This window comes from Nerophis ophidion, linkage group LG01 (genome assembly GCF_033978795.1).
Source record: "Nerophis ophidion isolate RoL-2023_Sa linkage group LG01, RoL_Noph_v1.0, whole genome shotgun sequence".
NCBI classification, from domain to species: Eukaryota; Metazoa; Chordata; class Actinopteri; order Syngnathiformes; family Syngnathidae; genus Nerophis; species Nerophis ophidion.
This window is the reverse complement of record NC_084611.1, coordinates 85,131,860-85,151,186: the sequence shown is the minus strand read 5'-3', so window position 1 is coordinate 85,151,186 and position 19,327 is coordinate 85,131,860. Positions and strand designations below refer to the sequence as shown.

The 19,327-nt window shown below is 42.1% G+C and overlaps 2 protein-coding genes across 2 annotated transcripts in view; both read right to left on the bottom strand.

The window, feature by feature from the left end:
- Positions 1-16,101, bottom strand: part of LOC133561056 (voltage-dependent P/Q-type calcium channel subunit alpha-1A-like) — a 130,823-nt gene extending 114,722 nt beyond the window's left edge. The window contains exon 1 of the mRNA XM_061914265.1: positions 16,009-16,101. Within this exon, the coding sequence (XP_061770249.1) occupies positions 16,009-16,101 (93 nt within the window). The remainder of the gene's footprint in view (positions 1-16,008) is intronic.
- A 2,770-nt stretch (positions 16,102-18,871) lies between these two features.
- Positions 18,872-19,327, bottom strand: part of LOC133560990 (glutamate receptor ionotropic, NMDA 2A-like) — a 317,949-nt gene continuing 317,493 nt past the window's right edge. Inside the window, exon 10 of the mRNA XM_061914137.1 lies at positions 18,872-19,093. Coding sequence (XP_061770121.1) covers positions 18,872-19,093 — 222 coding nt within the window. The remainder of the gene's footprint in view (positions 19,094-19,327) is intronic.

Below are 19,327 nucleotides of genomic sequence, written 5' to 3'. Positions count from 1 at the left end.
GATCCACTCTGGAGTGGACTCTCACTATTATGTTCGATCCACTATGGACTGGACTCTCACTATTATGTTAGATCCAATATGGACTGGACTCTCACTATTATGTTAGATCCACTATGGACTGGACTTTCACAATATTATGTTAGATCCACTATGGACTGGACTCTCACTGTTATGTTGGATCCACTATTGACTGGACTTTTACTATTATGTTGGATCAACTATGGACTGGACTCTCACTATTATGTTAGATCCACTATGGAGTGGACTCTCACTATTATGTTCGATCCACTATGGACTGGACTTTCACAATATTATGTTAGATCCACTATGGACTGGACTCTCACTGTTATGTTGGATCCACTATTGACTGGACTTTTACTATTATGTTGGATCAACTATGGACTGGACTCTCACTATTATGTTAGATCCACTATGGACTGGACTCTCACTATTATATTAGATCATAATATTTTATTAGAACGTATCAAAACACGAATCGGTATGTCAGACTTAGCCCTGTCTTGGTTTAACTCTTATCTTACTGATAGGATGCAGTGTGTCTCCCATAACAATGTGACCTCGGACTACGTTAAGGTAACGTGTGGAGTTCCCCAGGGTTCGGTCCTTGGCCCTGCACTCTTCAGCATCTACATGCTGCCGCTAGGTGACATCATACGCAAATACGGTGTTAGCTTTCACTGTTATGCTGATGACACCCAACTCTACATGCCCCTAAAGCTGACCAACACGCCGGATTGTAGTCAGCTGGAGGCGTGTCTTAATGAAATTAAACAATGGATGTCCGCTAACTTTTTGCAACTCAACGCCAAAAAAACGGAAATGCTGATTATCGGTCCTGCTAGACACCGAACTCTATTTAATAATACAACTCTAACATTTGACAACCAAACAATTAAACAAGGCGACACGGTAAAGAATCTGGGTATTATCTTCGACCCAACTCTCTCCTTTGAGGCACACATTAAAAGCGTTACTAAAACGGCCTTCTTTCATCTCCGTAATATCGCTAAAATTCGCTCCATTCTGTCCACTAAAGACGCTGAGATCATTATCCATGCGTTTGTTACGTCTCGCCTCGACTACTGTAACGTATTATTTTCGGGTCTCCCCATGTCTAGCATTAAAAGATTACAGTTGGTACAAAATGCGGCTGCTAGACTTTGACAAGAACAAGAAAGTTTGATCACATTACGCCTGTACTGGCTCACCTGCACTGGCTTCCTGTGCACTTAAGATGTGACTTTAAGGATTTACTACTTACATATAAAATACTACACGGTCTAGCTCCATCCTATCTTGCCGATTGTATTGTACCATATGTCCCGGCAAGAAATCTGCGTTCAAAGGACTCCGGCTTATTAGTGATTCCCAAAGCCCAAAAAAAGTCTGCGGGCTATAGAGCGTTTTCCGTTCGGGCTCCAGTACTCTGGAATGCCCTCCCGGTAACAGTTCGAGATGCCACCTCAGTAGAAGCATTTAAGTCTCACCTTAAAACTCATTTGTATACTGTAGCCTTTAAATAGACTCCCTTTTTAGACCAGTTGATCTGCTGTTTCTTTTCTTTTTCTTCTATGTCCCACTCTCCCTTGTGGAGGGGGTCCGGTCCGATCCGGTGGCCATGTACTGCTTGCCTGTGTATCGGCTGGGGACATCTCTGCGCTGCTGATCCGCCTCCGCTTGGGATGGTTTCCTGGTGGCTCCGCTGTGAACGGGACTCTCTCTGCTGAGTTGGACCCGCTTTGGACTGGACTCTTGCGACTGTGTTGGATCCATTGTGGATTGAACTTTCACAGTATCATGTTAGACCCGCTCGACATCCATTGCTTTCCTCCTCTCTAAGGTTCTCATAGTCATTATTGTCACCGACGTCCCACTGGGTGTGAGTTTTCCTTGCCCTTATGTGGGCCTACCGAGGATGTCGTGGTGGTTTGTGCAGCCCTTTGAGACACTAGTGATTTAGGGCTATATAAGTAAACATTGATTGATTGATTGATATTATGTTAGATCCACTATGGACTGGACTTTCACAATATTATGTTAGATCCACTATGGACTGGACTCTCACTGTTATGTTGGATCCACTATTGACTGGACTTTTACTATTATGTTGGATCAACTATGGACTGGACTCTCACTATTATGTTAGATCCACTAAGGACTGGATTCTCACTATTATGTTAGATCCACTATGGACTGGACTTTCACAATATTATGTTAGATCCACTATGGACTGGACTCTCACTGTTATGTTGGGTCCACTATGGACTGGACTCTCACTGTTATGTTGGATCCACTATGGACTGGACTTTTACTATTATGTTGGATCCACTATGGACTGGACTTTCACTATTATGTTAGATCCACTATGGACTGGACTCTCACTATTATGTTAGATCCACTATGGACTGGATTCTCACTCTTATGTTGGATCCACTATGAACTGGACTCTCACTATTATGTTAGATCCACTATGGACTGGACTCTCACTATTATGTTAGATCCACTATGGACTGGACTTTCACAATATTATGTTAGATCCACTATGGACTGGACTCTCACTATTATGTTAGATCCACTATGGACTGGACTTTCACAATATTATGTTAGATCCACTATGGACTGGACTCTCACTATTATGTTAGATCCACTATGGACTGGACTTTCACAATATTATGTTAGACCCGCTTAACATCCATTGTTTTCGGTCTCCCCTAGAGTCGGGGGAGGAGGTTGCCCACATATGCGGTCCTCTCCAAGGTTTCTCATAGTCATTGTTACCGACTTCCCACTGGGGTGAGTTTTCCCTTGCCCTTACGTGGGCTCTGTACCGCGGATGTCGTTGTGGCTTGTGCAGCCCTTTGAGACACTTGTGATTCAGGGCTATATAAATAAACATTGATTGATTGATTGATATTCTTGGTGTTGGATTTTATCAGAAAAATTTCCCCATAAACTGCGACTTATATATGTTTTTTTTTCTTCCTTCTTTATTATGCATTTTCGCTCGGTGCGACTTATAATCCCAAAAACAGGGTCAGTCTTGTGTAACCTGAAATGACTTGTTTTTCCGACTCCAAACTACCATGCGGGGCAGAGAGCGGAAAATTCACTAAAGCGTTCACATGAAAAAAAAGATATATAGATGTGTGTGTGTGTGTGTGTGTCTCAGGTGTGGCCGCGCACACATTGCGTATACGTTGGACCTCTCCAGCTGAGGCCCCCACGTCCTTGTGTCGCTATGTAAACACTCACCCAGGCACGGTCGCTGGGGTGCTCCTGCATCTGTCCGTTCACGTCACACTTGTGTGTCAACACACACTCATAAACAAACAAAGATGCAATGACGTGGCAAAGCTAAGATCGGGGGTCTCAGACACGCGTTATTTTGCAGCCCCCACCTTAATATGAAAGTTTAAAGGCCTACTGAAATGAGATTTTCTTATTTAAACGGGGATAGCAGGTCCATTCTATGTGTCATACTTGATCATTTTGCCATATTGCCATATTTTTGCTGAAAGGATTTAGTAGAGAACATCGACGATAAAGTTCGCAACTTTCGGTCGCTGATAAAAAAGCCTTGCCTGTACCGGAAGTAGCAGACGATGTGCGCGTGACGTCACGGGTTGTGGGGCTCCTCACATCTGAACATTGTTTACAATCATGGCCACCAGCAGCGAGAGCGATTCGGACCGAGAAAGCGATGATTTCCCCATTAATTTGAGCGAGGTTGAAAAATTCCTGGATGAGGAGAGTGAGAGTGAAGGACTAGAAAAAAAAAAGACTATACAGTGGGAGCGATTCAGATGTTATTAGACACATTTACTAGGGTAATTTCGGAAAATCCCTTATCGGCTTATTGTGTGACTTGTTCCGCCCTCACTGTATTTGTTGAGGTTATAAAGCTTGGCAGACAGATAACAACCAATCCAGGACGTTCGAATAAAGTTCCAAAGCAGATGAATCCATTTAGGCTCTTTATTGTTGTTGATTGTTGTGAAATGAAGTGAATTATATTTATATAGCGCTTTTCTCAAGTGACTCAAAGCGCTTTACATGGTGACACCAAATATCTAAGTTACATTTAAACCAGCGTGGGTGGCACTGGGAGCAGGTGGGTAAAGTGTCTTGCCCAAGGACACAACGACAGTAACTAGGATGGCACAAGCGGGAATCGAACCTGCAACCCTCAAGTTGCTGGCACGGCCACTCTACCAACCGAGCTATGCTGGACTTTTATTTTTTTATTATTATTATTCTTGTAAAACTGAAATACACACAATGACAATGTATAAGCTGTATGATTCAATTAAGAAACTGAACTGTAATACACAATATGTGAACATTAGCTTCACACAAATATACAGCATTATTACCAAACAAATACTGCTGAGTGTTGAAACTATTTCGATGGTGGAAAATATGCGACCGGCACCCATTTTAAATCCTCAAACATTCATTAAAATAGTGCACAAAAATTGTTTTTCAATTCACACCTCACTATCAAATTTTAGCCACTTTCCACTTTCGTATTGAGTTACATAAACAAGTTAAACAGTTTACTTACAGACTTATCTTTTCCAAGGCTTGTAAGAGTTAACACAACTCGTCTACTTCTCATTTTTTATGAACTAAACTAACATCGTAAACCGGAAGTGTCCAAACTAAACCGGAAGTGCCAAACTTCCCATCGCCACAAAGTGTCAGTAATAGTCCACAATTAAACTGGCATAACATTACTAGTGTTTTAGTGAGATTATATGGTTGTACCTGTACAACCTGAAGGTCGGCCCCGCACCTTTCTTCAGCACCAGTGGACGGGTGGTGGCGATACCCATCTCTGCCTTTCACCAGGGACCCTCTTCGAAACACAATCTTTCGAAATGATCGCTGCATAATACACTGTACTATGTGTGTGTGGTCCAATCCAACCGTGTTCGCTTGACTTCTCTGTTCCATAGTAAAGCTCGACTGTCATCTTTCGGGAATGTAAACAATGAAACACCGGCTGTGTTTGTGTTGCTGAAGCCGGCCGCAATACACTGTTTCCCACCTACAGCTTTCTTCTTTGATGTCTCCATTGTCCATTGAACTAATTGCAAAAGATTCAGCAACACAAAAGTCCAGAATACTGTGGAAGTTTGCGATGAAAACAGACGAGCTAATAGCTTCAGGATGCGCCGTTTTGTGGGAAGTCTTATTTACGTGCCTCCACTTCGACCCTGTCCTCTCCCCGTCATTTTTGCTGTAGCGGTGTAGCGTGCAAGGATGAGAGTGGAAGAAGTGTCAAAAGATGGAGCTAACTGTTCTAATGACATTCAGACTTTACTTCAATCAATAGCGGTGTCACGTCTTTACGATCATGTTTTGTTTAGTTGTGTTAGATTACTTCAAGACTCCATTAGTTACTGTTTTTTCACTCCATTGTTTTGTTTTCATGCCTACCAATCAGTTCACCTGTCCTCACGACTCACGCACCTGATTCATTTGAACTCACGCACCTGTTTTCAAGCACCACAGCACTATTTAAGCCTGTAGTTGCCAGGCAGTCATCCTGGCGACATCACCTTCTACACACTCCTGATTGCTCACTTCTTGCCACAGTTTCATGCTTTTCACGTCACAGTAAGTGTAGTTTTGTTTGATGTCCTTAGTCTGTTTTGTTCCTGAGTTAAGTTTGTTCCCCACCTTGTGCGCGCCCTTTGTTTTTGTAGTACTTTTGAGTGTTAAAATTAAAATATTTCATTACCTTCACGTCGTGTGCGGTCCAGTCGCTTTGCACCACGGGCTCAACAAACCTCAACAAATTCCCCGTTCTGACAAACGAAGCAGCATCTCCTCATACGGAAACAACAACACCCGTGAAAAACCGTCTGACTCTCTAAGAACTAAAGTTCCTTGGGTGAATAATGTAAACTCACTCCACCGGTGTGTTTTAGTGCTTTAATGGTGAGTTTACTGACAAATATAAGTGAGAACTTTACACTACTTTATATTATAAAGGGCAAGAAATAAAAAAAATTGGAGTAGCAATTTCGGAAGCTGAGCCAAAATAACTCAGACTGTGAAAAAGAACATTTGTAGGATTTACAGTAATGTGTTTATATTCACAGTAATGCACTGCGAAAACAACCATAGATTTTACGGTAAAAAGCAAACCCCAAAAAATCACTGCCGTCACCAAAATGTTTTAGCAAAATGTTTACGGAGCATTATATGCAGTTGCAAAATTAGCTGAAAGAGCTAGCACACTAACCGTTAGCATGTGTCACATAACAAGTTACATGACTCTAAAGGTTTATGGCTGCGGAATTGGAGAAAAATGTGTAAAATTAGCTGGAAAAGTTAGCATGTTAATGTTAGCATACTAGCATGCTAACGTTGAAAAGCTAGCACATGACTGGGTAGGAAGAAATACTGCTCTATTTGTTCGCGTAGACATACAAAGTAACAACAACAAAAAAAATCGTTAAAACGTCAGCATGCTAATACACGAGAAGCTTGCAAGAAGCTAACGTTCTCGCCAGAATACTAACAGTTAACCTGCATACTGAAAAATGCTACTGCTGTCATTTTTTTTTTTCTTCTTCAGTTTTTTCCATAAAATCTCTGGTCTTTGGTTTTACTGTAGCTCTTATTTTTACAGTAAAAAAAAAATGTGCGTAAAATTTTTCAGACTTTTCTTTTACAGCGTATCAAGAGAGGGGTGTGTGTGTGTGGGGGGGGGGGGGTCTGTCTCCCACATCTTCGGTCCTCTCCAAGGTTTCTCATTGTCATCCCACTGAGTTGAGTTTTTCCTTGCTCTGATGTCGTTGTGGCTCGTGCAGCCCTTTGAGACACTTGCGATTTAGGGCTGTATAAATAAACCATTGATTGATTGAAACGACAAATAAACCCCCGTCATTATAGTTCGTTACTACGACGACATTTGACCGTGCGGCACATGTTGGAATTCACCCCCCCCCCCCCCCCCTCAATTAACCGTAGCTCCCAGTTGCAGTAATGACCGTGTTGAATATTTCTTTACAGGGAACGCCACACCTTCGCTGTAATGCAAGATGCACACAGACTACTTTAAAGTAGACCGACTTGCTGAGCGGTATCATCCCTCAAAGAGGAACATTTCAATCAATCAATCGTTTACTACTTAGGTATAAAATACTACACGGTCCAGCTCCATCCTATCTTGCCGATTGTATTGTACCATATGTCCCGGCAAGAAATCTGCGTTCAAAGGACTCCGGCTTATTAGTGATTCCCAAAGCCCAAAAAAAGTCTGCGGGCTATAGAGCGTTTTCCGTTCGGGCTCCAGTACTCTGGAATGCCCTCCCGGTAACAGTTCGAGATGCCACCTCAGTAGAAGCATTTAAGTCTCACCTTAAAACTCATTTGTATACTCTAGCCTTTAAATAGACTCCCTTTTTAGACCAGTTGATCTGCCGTTTCTTTTCTTTTTCTTCTATGTCCCACTCTCCCTTGTGGACGGGGTCCGGTCCATGTACTGCCTGCCTGTGTATCGGCTGGGGACGTCTCTGCGCTGCTGATCCGCCTCCGCTTGGGATGGTTTCCTGCTGGCTCCGCTGTGAACGGGACTCTCGCTGCTGTGTTGGATCCGCTTTGGACTGGACTCTCGCGACTGTGTTGGATCCATTGTGGATTGAACTTTCACAGTATCATGTTAGACCCGCCCGACATCCATTGCTTTCCTCCTCTCCAAGGTTCTCATAGTCATCATTGTCACCGACGTCCCACTGGGTGTGAGTTTTCCTTGCCCTTATGTGGGCCTAACGAGGATGTCGTGGTGGTTTGTGCAGCCCTTTGAGACCCTAGTGATTTAGGGCTATATAAGTAAACATTGATTGATTGATTGTCATCCAAGTGACGGATGACAGGGGAAATGACGTCGGTCAGATACTGGAGGATGATAAAGAGCGGGATTAATGATCTGCCCAAATCAAATCAGTTGGTGGCATGTTCTGAACACACACACACACGATTGGAGCAAAAAGAGCACGTTGAGAGGTTGACGTGGTGCACTAGGCATTAGTCCATGGTGTCAAACTCTGGCCCGCCATGTAATTTATTTTGGCCCTTGAAACAATATTAAATTAACATTAGAACTGGCCCGCTGGTGTTATACAGCGGCGGTGCATTCACCGCTAATTTTAATACTTGCCAACCCTCACGATTTTCCCAGGAAACTCCCAACCATTCGCCCGAATTTCTCCCGATTTCCACTCGGACAACAATATCGGCGGCGTGCCTTAAAGGTACTGCTTTTAGCGTCCTCTACAACCTGTTGTCATGTCCGCTTTTCCGCCATACAATCAGCGTGCCGGCCCGGTCACGTAATATATGCGGATTCTACACACACACACACAAGTGAATGCAAGGCATACTTGGTCAACAGTCATACAGGTCACACTGAGGGTGGCCTTATAAACAACGTTAACACTGTTACAAATATGCACCACACTGTGAACCCGCACCAAACAAGAATGATAAACACATTTCGGGAGAACATCCGCACTGTAACACAACATCAACACAACAGAACAAATACCCAGAACCCCTTGCAGCACTAACTCTTCCGGGACACTACAATATACCAACAAACCTCGATTTTGCACGTCACTATATGTTCAATATTCAATGCAAAACTTGTTTGGGTCCCTATTAAAAGGTTAAGTTGTTCAACTTTGGCCCGCGGCTTTGTTCCGTTTAGAATTTTAGCCCACTCACACTGTGGGGCGGCATAGCTCGGTTGGTGGAGTGGCCGTGCCAGCAACTTGAAGGGTTACAGGTTCGAATCCCGCTTCCGCCATCCTAGTCACTGCCGTTGTGTCCTTGGGCAAGACACTTTACCCACCTGCTCCCAGTGCCACCCACACTGGTTTAAATGTAACTTAGACATTGGGTTTCACTATGTAAAGCGCTTTGAGTCACTAGAGAAAATCGCTATATAAATATAATTCACTTCACTCTGTATTTGAGTTTGACACCCTTGTATTAGTCAGTAAAGATGGATAAAAAATATCAAAATACAGGCGGTGCACTTTTGGCCAAATGTGTGACTCTTTCCACCGAGGAGGGGCCAATTTTATATTCTATAATTTAAAAAAAAATAATAATAATAAAAACAACAACAGACGTGTATATCGTTATTAGTAAAATAAACAATTCTGTTTTTCAAAAAAAAAAAAATCAAATTTTTCGACTTTTCTCTGTGGGGCAGTATAGCTCGGTTGGTAGAGTGGTCGTGCCAGCAACTTGAAGGGTTGCAGGTTCGAATCCCGCTTCGGCCATCCTAGTCACTGCCATTGTACCCTGGGGCAAGACACTTTACCTACTTGCTCCCAGTGCCACCTACACTGGTTTAAATGTAAAAAAAAAAAAAAAAATTAATATTGGGTTTCACTATGTAAAGCGCTTTGAGTCGCTAGAGAAAAAGCGCTATATAAATATAATTCACTTCACTCGTTGGCGTGTTGCAGGTGATCTACCAAGACTGCGTGTACGATTGATAACAAGTACAATGGAGACACTCCAAATGTATGCTAAGTTAAAGAGGAAGTGAAGTGAAGTATCTTTATATAGCGCTTTTCTCTAGTGACTCAAAGCGCTTTACATAGTGAAACCCAATATCTAAGTTACATTTAAACCAGTGTGGGTGGCACTGGGAGCAGGTTGGTTATGTGTCTTGCCCAAGGACACAACGGCAGTGACTAGGATGGCGGAAGCGGGAATCGAACCTGCAACCCTGAAGTTGCTGGCACGGCCGCTCTACCAACCGAGCTATACTATATAAAGTTAAAGGCCTACTGAAACCCACGACTACCGACCACGCAGTCTGATAGTTTATATATCAATGATGAAATATTAACATTGCAACACATGCCGATACGGCCGGTTTAGTTTACTAAAATTGCAATTTTAAATTTCGCGTGGAAGTATCCTGCTGAAACGTCGCAGTATGATGACGCCTTGTAGAGCACATTTTGCTTCAGCCTGTTCACAGCTATAAGTCGACTCTATTTATCGCATAATTCCACAGTATTCTGGACATCTGTGTTGCTGGATCTTTTGCAATTGTTCCAATGAATAATGGAGACGTCAAAGAAGAAAGCCGTAGGTGGGAAGCGGCGTATTGCGGCCGCTTTTAGAAACACAAACACAGCCGGTGTTTCCATCCATCCATCCATCTTCTTCCGCTTATCCGAGGTCGGGTCGCGGGGGCAACAGCCTAAGCAGGGAAACCCAGACTTCCCTTTCCCCAGCCACTTCGTCTAGCTCTTCCCGGGGGATCCCGAGGCGTTCCCAGGCCAGCCGGGAGACATAGTCTTCCCAATGTGTCCTGGGTCTTCCTGACCAGATGCCCGAACCACCTCATCTGGCTCCTCTCGATGTGGAGGAGCAGCGGCTTTACTTTGAGTTCCTCCCGGATGGCAGAGCTTCTCACCCTATCTCTAAGGGAGAGCCCCGCCACACGGCGGAGGAAACTCATTTCGGGATACGAAGAATTTGACTAATCAGTCAAACCAAAAATGGCATTATTAACCCTGAAAAAAAATCCAAATAAATCGCAAAAAAATTTAAAAGAAGGAACATCAATCCTCAACAAAACTTCTGGAGCTTCTGTTTCTTCATGCTGTTAACTATCTGTCTAGCTTTCCAGCATTGTGCAGAATATGTACTGAACTGTGCAATCTACTAATACAAGTTTCAATCAATCAATCGATGAAACAATTCAAACTAGGGTTGCTCGTGTTTGCAGTAATCCCGCCACCCTGCGGGGGGCAATAGTGCGGCTTACGTATCACAATTAAGCAGCACTGGGATAAGGAGAATTTGACTAATCAGTCAAACCAAAAATGGCATTATTAACCCTGAAAAAAATCCAAATAAATCGCAAAAATTTGAAAAGAAGGAACAACAATCCTCAACAAAACTTCTGGAGCTTCAGTTTCTTCATGCTGTTAACTATCTGTCTAGCTGTCTAGCATTGTGCAGAATATGTACTGAACTGTGCAATCTACTAATACAAGTTTCAATCAATCAATCAATCGATGAAACAATTCAAACTAGGGTTGCTCGTGTATGCAGTAATCCCGCCACCCTGCGGGGGGCAATAGTGCGGCTTACGTATCACAATTAAACAGCACTGGGATAAGGAGAATTTGACTAATCAGTCAAAACAAAAATGGCATTATTTACCATGAAAATAATCCAAATAAATCGCAAAAATTGAAAAAAAGGAACATCAATCCTCAACAAAACTTCTGGAGCTTCTGTTTCTTCATGCTGTTAACTATCTTTCTAGCTGTCTAGCATTGTGCAGAATATGTACTGAACTGTGCAATCTACTAATACAAGTTTCAATCAATCAATCGATGAAACAATTCAAACTAGGGTTGCTCGTGTATGCAGTAATCCCGCCACCTTGCGGGGGGCAATAGTGCAGCTTACGTATCACAATTAAACAGCACTGGGATAAGGAGAATTTGGCTAATCAGTCAAACCAAAAATGGCATTATTAACCATGAAAAATATCCAAATAAATCGCAAAAAATTGAAAAGAAGGAACATCAATCCTCAACAAAACTTCTGGAGCTTCTGTTTCTTCATGATGTTAACTATCTGTCTAGCTGCACACGCTGGAAACGAGTACACATTTATTGACAGCTGATGTGTTTACTTCGCAGGTCAGTCTCGTCCAGAAAGGAAGCCAGAGGCAGGTAGTAGGAAGCTGGAATTAAAAAAAACACCCCGACGAAGCCAAGAGAATTCCGGGAGGGTAAAAACGGGGCGGCGCAGGAGCCTTGTGGCGTCGGTCCAAATGGAACATGAAGATAGTTTGGGAAGTGTCCCACAAGGCAAGTCTCCAGCTAGAACTCCAGTTGTTGGGACTCCTTGATTTATTTAACACGACGGAAATACCAACCTTGACCCTGTTTGTGTGGAATGCAAAATGCTGCTGTTTTTAGACCCAAGAAGAAGAAAATCGCCATGGTTAAACCCGCACCATCGTCAGCGGCGCCGCAACAGCACCGGCGTCCGGGCGCCGCGTTGACGACAAAATAACAAAAACAGATTGTCCTCAGCGAGCGTGACAGCACTAATTGGCGAGCAGGAAAACCGACCTGCCAATCATAATCATCAACTGATGCATTGACGCACCAAGTCCATAATGTGACATCTAGCTTCTTGCTTATATAACAAATATTTCATTGTGAAGTGAATTATATTTATATAGCGCTTTTCTCTAGTGCAGGGGTCACCAACGCGGTGCCCGTAAAGACCAGATGAGTCGCCCGCTGGCCTGTTCTAAAAATAGCTCAAATAGCAGCACTTAACATTGAGCTGCCTCTATTTTTTTTAATTGTATTTATTTACTAGCAAGCTGTTCTCGCTTTGCTCGACATTTTTAATTCTAAGAGAGACAAAACTCAAATAGAATTTGAAAATCCAAGAAAATATTTTAAAGACTTGGTCTTCACTTGTTTAAATAAATTCATTTATTTTTTACTTTGCTTCTTATAACTTTCCGAAAGACAATTTTAGAGGAAAAATACAACCTCAAAAATGATTATAGGATTTTTAAACACATATACCTTTTTACCTTTTAAATTCCTTCCTCTTTTTTTGTTTGTAAAGAATAATAAATACATTTTAACTGAATTCTTCATTTTAGCTTCTGTTTTTTCGACGAAGAATATTTGTGAGATATTTTTTCAAACTTTTTATGATCAAAATTCCCCAAAACATATTCTGGCAAATCTAAAAAAAACCTTTTTAATCGAATTTAAATCTTATTTCAAAGTATTTTGAATTTCTTTTAAAATTTTTGCTCTGCAAAATCTGGAAGAAATAATGATTTGTCTTTGTTAGAAATATAGCTTGGTCCAATTTGTTATATATTCTAACAAAGTGCAGATTGGATTTTAACCTATTTAAAACATTTCATCAAAATTCTAAAATTAATCTTATTCAGGAAAAATTACTAGTGATGTTTCATAAATGATTTTTTTAATATTTTCAAAAAGATTCAAATTACCTGGTTTTTCTCCTCTTTTTTTCGGTTGAATTTTGAATTTTAAAGAGTCGAAATTGAAGATAAACTATCCATCCATCCATCCATTTTCTACCGCTTATTCGCTTTTGGAGTTGCGGGGGGCGCTGGCGCCTATCTCAGCTACAATCGGGCGGAAGGCGGAGGGTGCACCCTGGACAAGTCGCCACCTAATCGCAGGGCCAAGATAAACTATGTTCCATATTGTTCCATATTTAATTTTCATTTTTTTCCTGTTTTCTCCTCTTTCAAACCGTTCAATTAGGTGTTTTTTTTTCATTATTTATCCTCTACAGAAAACCTTCCGTAAAAGGAAAAAAATGTACGACGGAATGACATACAGAAATACTATTTTTTTAATGTATATATATATATATATATATATATATATATATATATATATTTTTTTTTTTTTTTTTTTTTTTTTAAATTAAAGGTAAATTGAGCAAATTAGCTATGTATCAAACTGGTAGCCCTTCGCATTAATCAGTACCCAAGAAGTAGCTCTTGGTTTCAAAAAGGTTGGTGACCCCTGCTCTAGTGACTCAAAGCGCTTTTACCAAGTAAAACTAAATATCGAAGTTCCATTTAAACCAGTGTGGGTGGCACTGGGAGCAGGTGGGTAAAAGTGTCTTGCCCAAGGACACAACGGCAGTGACGAGGATGGCAGAAGCAGGAATTGAACCTGGAACCCTCAAGTTGCTGGCACGGCTGCGCTTCCCCCCCAATTGGTGATATTAATATTTGATTGTATTTTACTGTGAAAAACTTATAACAGGTAAAATAAAACCAAGTCAAAATATCAAATACCGTATTTTCTTGAATTGCCACCGGGGCGCTAATTAATTTAAAACCTGTTCTCGGTAAATTTAGGCCTGCGCTTAAAAATTTGAGTGTGATGTAAGGATACCATCATGAAAAGCACATTTAATAAAAACAATGTTATTATGGTCTTACCTTTACTTATAAATGAAGTCCAAGCGCAGCTCCTTCTGTTCAAAAGCATCGATAACTTGTTTAAAAAAGTCTTCCTTATCTTTCTTCAGTTTTAAAAGTTTCTCTGTCTCGATGGAGATCTTCCTTTATTACCCCCTGCTTCGATTAAAAGTCCAGTTTAGAAAACTGTTTCATTTTAGATATGTAATCCTCCATGTTAAAAGTGCAAGTGAGAGGAAAAAATAAACGATCGGTGCTTGTTGTCACTTCTTCTGCAGCCGAGTAGTCGCAAGAAGGATCACTAGCGCCCTCTACCACCAGGAGGCGGGAGTCATTTAATGACTCATATTTGACACACGCAGCTACGGTATATTGATAAAACATAGCTGCTTACTGTTCTTTTTCGCATATTCAATAGCTTGGACCTTAAATCCTACTGAATAGCTCTTAATCTTCTTCCCTTTATGCGATTTCAAATGATTGAAATCAGCCTCCTCCATTTTGAAAATGATGACAGGTGAAGTGTCACCCGTGACGTGACGAGTTTGACCCGGTGGAAATTCTAGGCATACGCTAATTATTTTGCAAAACGAGTTTGACCCGGCCGAAATTCTAGACATGCGCTAATAGAAATAATATTTTGCGAAATGAGTTTGACCCGGCAGTAATTCTAGACAGGCGCATACTATATACCCGGCGGAAATTCAAAGAAATACAGTATATTTTTCGGACTATATGGCGCACTTAAAATCCTTTAATTTTCTCAAAACTCGACAGTGCGCTTTTTAACCCCGATGCACCTAATTTATAGAATAATTTTGGTTGTGCTTATCGACCTCGAAGCAATTTTTTTTGGCACATGGTGAAATGACAAGTGTGACCAGTAGATGGCAGTCACACATAAGAGATACGTGTAGACTGCACTATGATGGCAGTCACACATAAGAGACTGCAATATGACTCAAGTAAACAAAATCAATATTTTAAATGTTCCATTGAAAATATAGAACACTACACATGGCGCTGAAAAAACCTATCAAAATGTTTTAGTACGACTTTGGTAAGCTAGGAAGCCGCACCGCTTGATGTGCGTCAACATAGGAGTATCACAAGGGACGGCGTGGCGCGGTTGGGATAGTGGATGTGCCAGCAACTTGAGGGTTCCTGGTTCGATCCCCACCTTCTACCATCCTAGTCACATTCGTTGTGTCCTTGAGCAAGACACCCTTGCTCCTGATGGGTACCGGTTAGCGCCTTGCATGGCAGCTCCCGCCGTCAGTGTGTGAATGGGTGAATGTGGAAATAGTGTCAAAGTGCTTTGAGTTCCTTAAAAAGGTAGAAAAGCGCTATACAAGTATAACCCATTTATTATGATGTGTGTATAAGGTAGGACCAATTATCTGGTGTTTTGTTTCGCAATAGCAACTTTTTTTTTACCTTCTAGTACCCGCTGATCTGTATTTGGGATCTGCATTAGTCCTGAGAATTTTATAGTAGTTGTCAGAATAATTCTATCCAAATTATCACAATACTTTCTGTTGAAATGAGTTCCTGGCAATAAGACAAAAAGCTGTCTTTGAACCTACCAAGAAGAAGGCTTGTAAAACTCCACTGTGTAGGGGGGGAAGCAACATGAAGGTGTTCCTGTTTCTTTCATGTATTGTAATCAACAGAATGATGTTGTTTTAACCCAAGAACTACAAAGCGCGGAGAAGGCGGGCTCTGCCCAAGTTCCACACGACCTCTTTTTTTGAACTGTTTACGACCTTTTCTTTTGAACTGTTCTGTAACCAAAGGCAGCAGCTGTTGCCACGCGGTCAGGGAAAGTCCAAATAAAGGAGAAGGCGTACAATCTTTTGCCAGAGCGTGCTGAGACCCTTCTACAGTGTCCAGGCGACTCTCCTCAAATTGAGCCAAATTGAATTCTGTCTCTGTTTGATTCATTGCTTCTTGTCTTGTTTAATAGATGTCATCAGTGTTTGAACCTGACAGTAGTCTGTGCTGACACCGTAGGCGATAAACTTCTCCTTTTTCCTCTGTCTTCTTGTTATGAGACGTTCATCCTCGGCTGTTGCCATTTCTAATATAAAGTAGTGTAAAGTTCTTACTTTTACTTTTAGAGCGTTTTCCGTTCGGGCTCCAGTACTCTGGAATGCCCTCCCGGTAACAGTTCGAGATGCTACCTCAGTAGAAGCATTTAAGTCTCACCTTAAAACTCATCTGTATACTCTAGCCTTTAAATAGACCTCCTTTTTAGACCAGTTGATCTGCCGCTTCTTTTCTTTCTCCTATGTCCCCCCCTCCCTTGTGGAGGGGGTCCGGTCCGATGACCATGGATGAAGTACTGGCTGTCCAGAGTCGAGACCCAGGATGGACCGCTCGCCTGTGTATCGGTTGGGGACATCTCTACGCTGCTGATCCGCCTCCGCTTGAGATGGTTTCCTGTGGACGGGACTCTCGCTGCTGTCTCGGATCCGCTTTGAACTGAACTCTCGCGGCTGTGTTGGAGCCACTATGGATTGAACTTTCACAGTATCATGTTAGACCCGCTCGACATCCATTGCTTTCGGTCCCCTAGAGGGGGCGGGGGGTTGCCCACATCTGAGGTCCTCTCCAAGGTTTCTCATAGTCAGCATTGTCACTGGCGTCCCACTGGGTGTGAGTTTTCCTTGCCCTTTTGTGGGTTCTTCCGAGGATGTCGTAGTCGTAATGATTCGTGCAGTCCTTTGAGACATTTGTGATTTGGGGCTATATAAATAAACATTGATTGATTGATTGATTGATTGACCTGTCAGTAAATTCGCCATGAAAGCGCTAAAATATACCGGTGTAGTGACTTTACATTATTCACCCAAGGAACTTTAGTTATTAGAGAGTTGCGGTCGGACGGTTTTTCTCGGGTGTTGCTCCGTTATTGATTTAAGTCTAATCTGAATGTTATCAATACATTTAGCTCCATCTTTTGACACTTCCTCTACTCCCGTCCTTGCACGCTACACCGCTACGACAAAGATGACGGGGAGAAGACGCTGTTGAAGTGGAGGCACGTAAATAAGACATTTTGACCGAAGAGCCAGCATTACATGTTATGTAGACCACAAGGAAGTATTTTACATTTAGAATTTTTTTTTAAAAATGACCCCGTTAATGCGCCCTATAATCCGGTGCAGCTTTTGTATGAAAATAGACCTGACTAGACTCGCTCTATTGTCCGGAAAATACGGTAGTCATCATTAGGAGTGTCTCGATACAACCTTTTCATTTCCGATACCGATATTGATCCAATACATCAGCAGGAATCACTTACCAGTACTTTTATTTGGAGGGATTTTTGATCAAGAGAATTGAGTGAACAGAGAGAACTATTTGGTACGGAAAATAACTGTTGCAATGGACTCGTGCTGTCTTTAAGTTGAAGTGGAGTGGTAAACGTGCTTGGCGACATCTAACGGCGGCAATAGTTCATGAAGTCAGGGGCGCGACGCAGTAAATTGACTGATGCGGACACGTTTGTTACTGGGTACTTTCTAACACCCTTTGATTTGATGCTTGTTTACATTGACAAAAATGCTCTTTTAGAGCGTAATATAATGAGGACACACCTGCTTGTGTGCTAAGCTGTTGTGTAGCTGCTAGCTCCAAGTAGCCTAGCATGTTTACCTTTTGTAAATGACCAACCGTGTGTGCTTTTTTGCGGACATTTAGGTTCAAGTCTGTAAAAACGCTGCAGGACAGCTTGAGTTGGGTGGCTAATATAATTTTACATACGAGGAAAGTGGATCACATAGTTTTTTTTTTCTTACACCAGGACGCCCCTGATTATCTATTGATTTCTATATCACAAATTGTGCTATTCTGTCACAGTGTTTTGATGTCCCCTTGAAGAGAACCTCAATAAAATAAGAAAACAAAACCAATTAAGTTTAGTTTGTAATTGTGTGTGATTACTAATTGTGGACGGAAAGAGCAGTCAGCGCAGCCTGTAGGAAGAAAGGTCACCGCCGCTGTCCACTATGGATTGAACTTTCACAATATCATGTTAGACCCATTGCTTTTGGTCCCCTGAGGGGTGGCTACATATGCGGTCCTCTCCAAGGTTTCTCATAGTCATCATTGTCACTGTCATCCCACTAGGTGTGAGTTTTTCCTTGGCTTTAAGTGGGCTCTGTACCGAGGATGTTGTTGTGGTTTGACCCGCTCGACATCCATTGCTTTTGGTCCCCTGGGGGGTGGCTACATATGCGGTCCTCTCCAAGGTTTCTCATAGTCATCATTGTCACTGTCATCCCACTAGGTGTGAGTTTTTCCTAGCCTTTAAGTGGGCTCTGTACCGAGGATGTTGTTGTGGTTTGACCCGCTCGACATCCATTGCTTTTGGTCCCCTGGGAGGTGGCTACATATGCGGTCCTCTCCAAGGTTTCTCATAGTCATCATTGTCACTGTCATCCCACTAGGTGTGAGTTTTTCCTAGCCCTTATGTGGGCTCTGTACAGAGGATGTCGTTGTGGTTTGTGCAGCCCTTTGAGACACTTGTGATTTAGGGCTATATAAATAAATTGATTGATTGATTGACGTGCTGACGGCGAGACACAGCTGGTTTTTAAGACTAATTTGATATTTTTCAATTTATTTAAAGATTATTTTTCAATATTTCTTCTTTGCCCGAAAGTTTTTGTGTTTTTCGTTCAAAGTTCGAGTTTTTCCTTGTTTTTAGTGCTTAAACTGGTGTTTTATTGCTTAAAAAGGCAACTATTTACAATAACTGAGACATAACACAGGCTTCTACTCCCCTGACCTTCATGGTCCAAAACAATGAAAGTAAAGTAGGTCAAAGGTGAAACAGCCACGTCACGGTTGTTGGACGTACTTTTTGACGTGTTTGCGGCAGGGCACGGAGTTCCTCATGCAGGTCCCCGTGAGGATGTCCACGTTGTCCACGATGACGAAGGGCTTCTCCTCCAGCGTGACGATGGACAGGTGGTTCTCGTCTGCGTCCTCGTCGCCGTGCGAGTTGTAGCGCGGCCACACGGGGAACATCAGCGACAGCGTCCCGTTCTCCCAGCGACCCATCTGAGTGCCGCCAACAACGTTATGTTAGCGGCCGGATTTGATGATGATGATGTTCATGGTGATGATGATCATGCTGATGATGATGTTCATGTTGATGATAATGATGCTGATGTTTATGATGTACATGCTGATGATGATGATGTTGATGATGTACATGCTGCTGATGATAATGATGTTGATGATGTACATTTTGATGATGATGATGTTCATGGTGATGATGATCATGCTGATGAT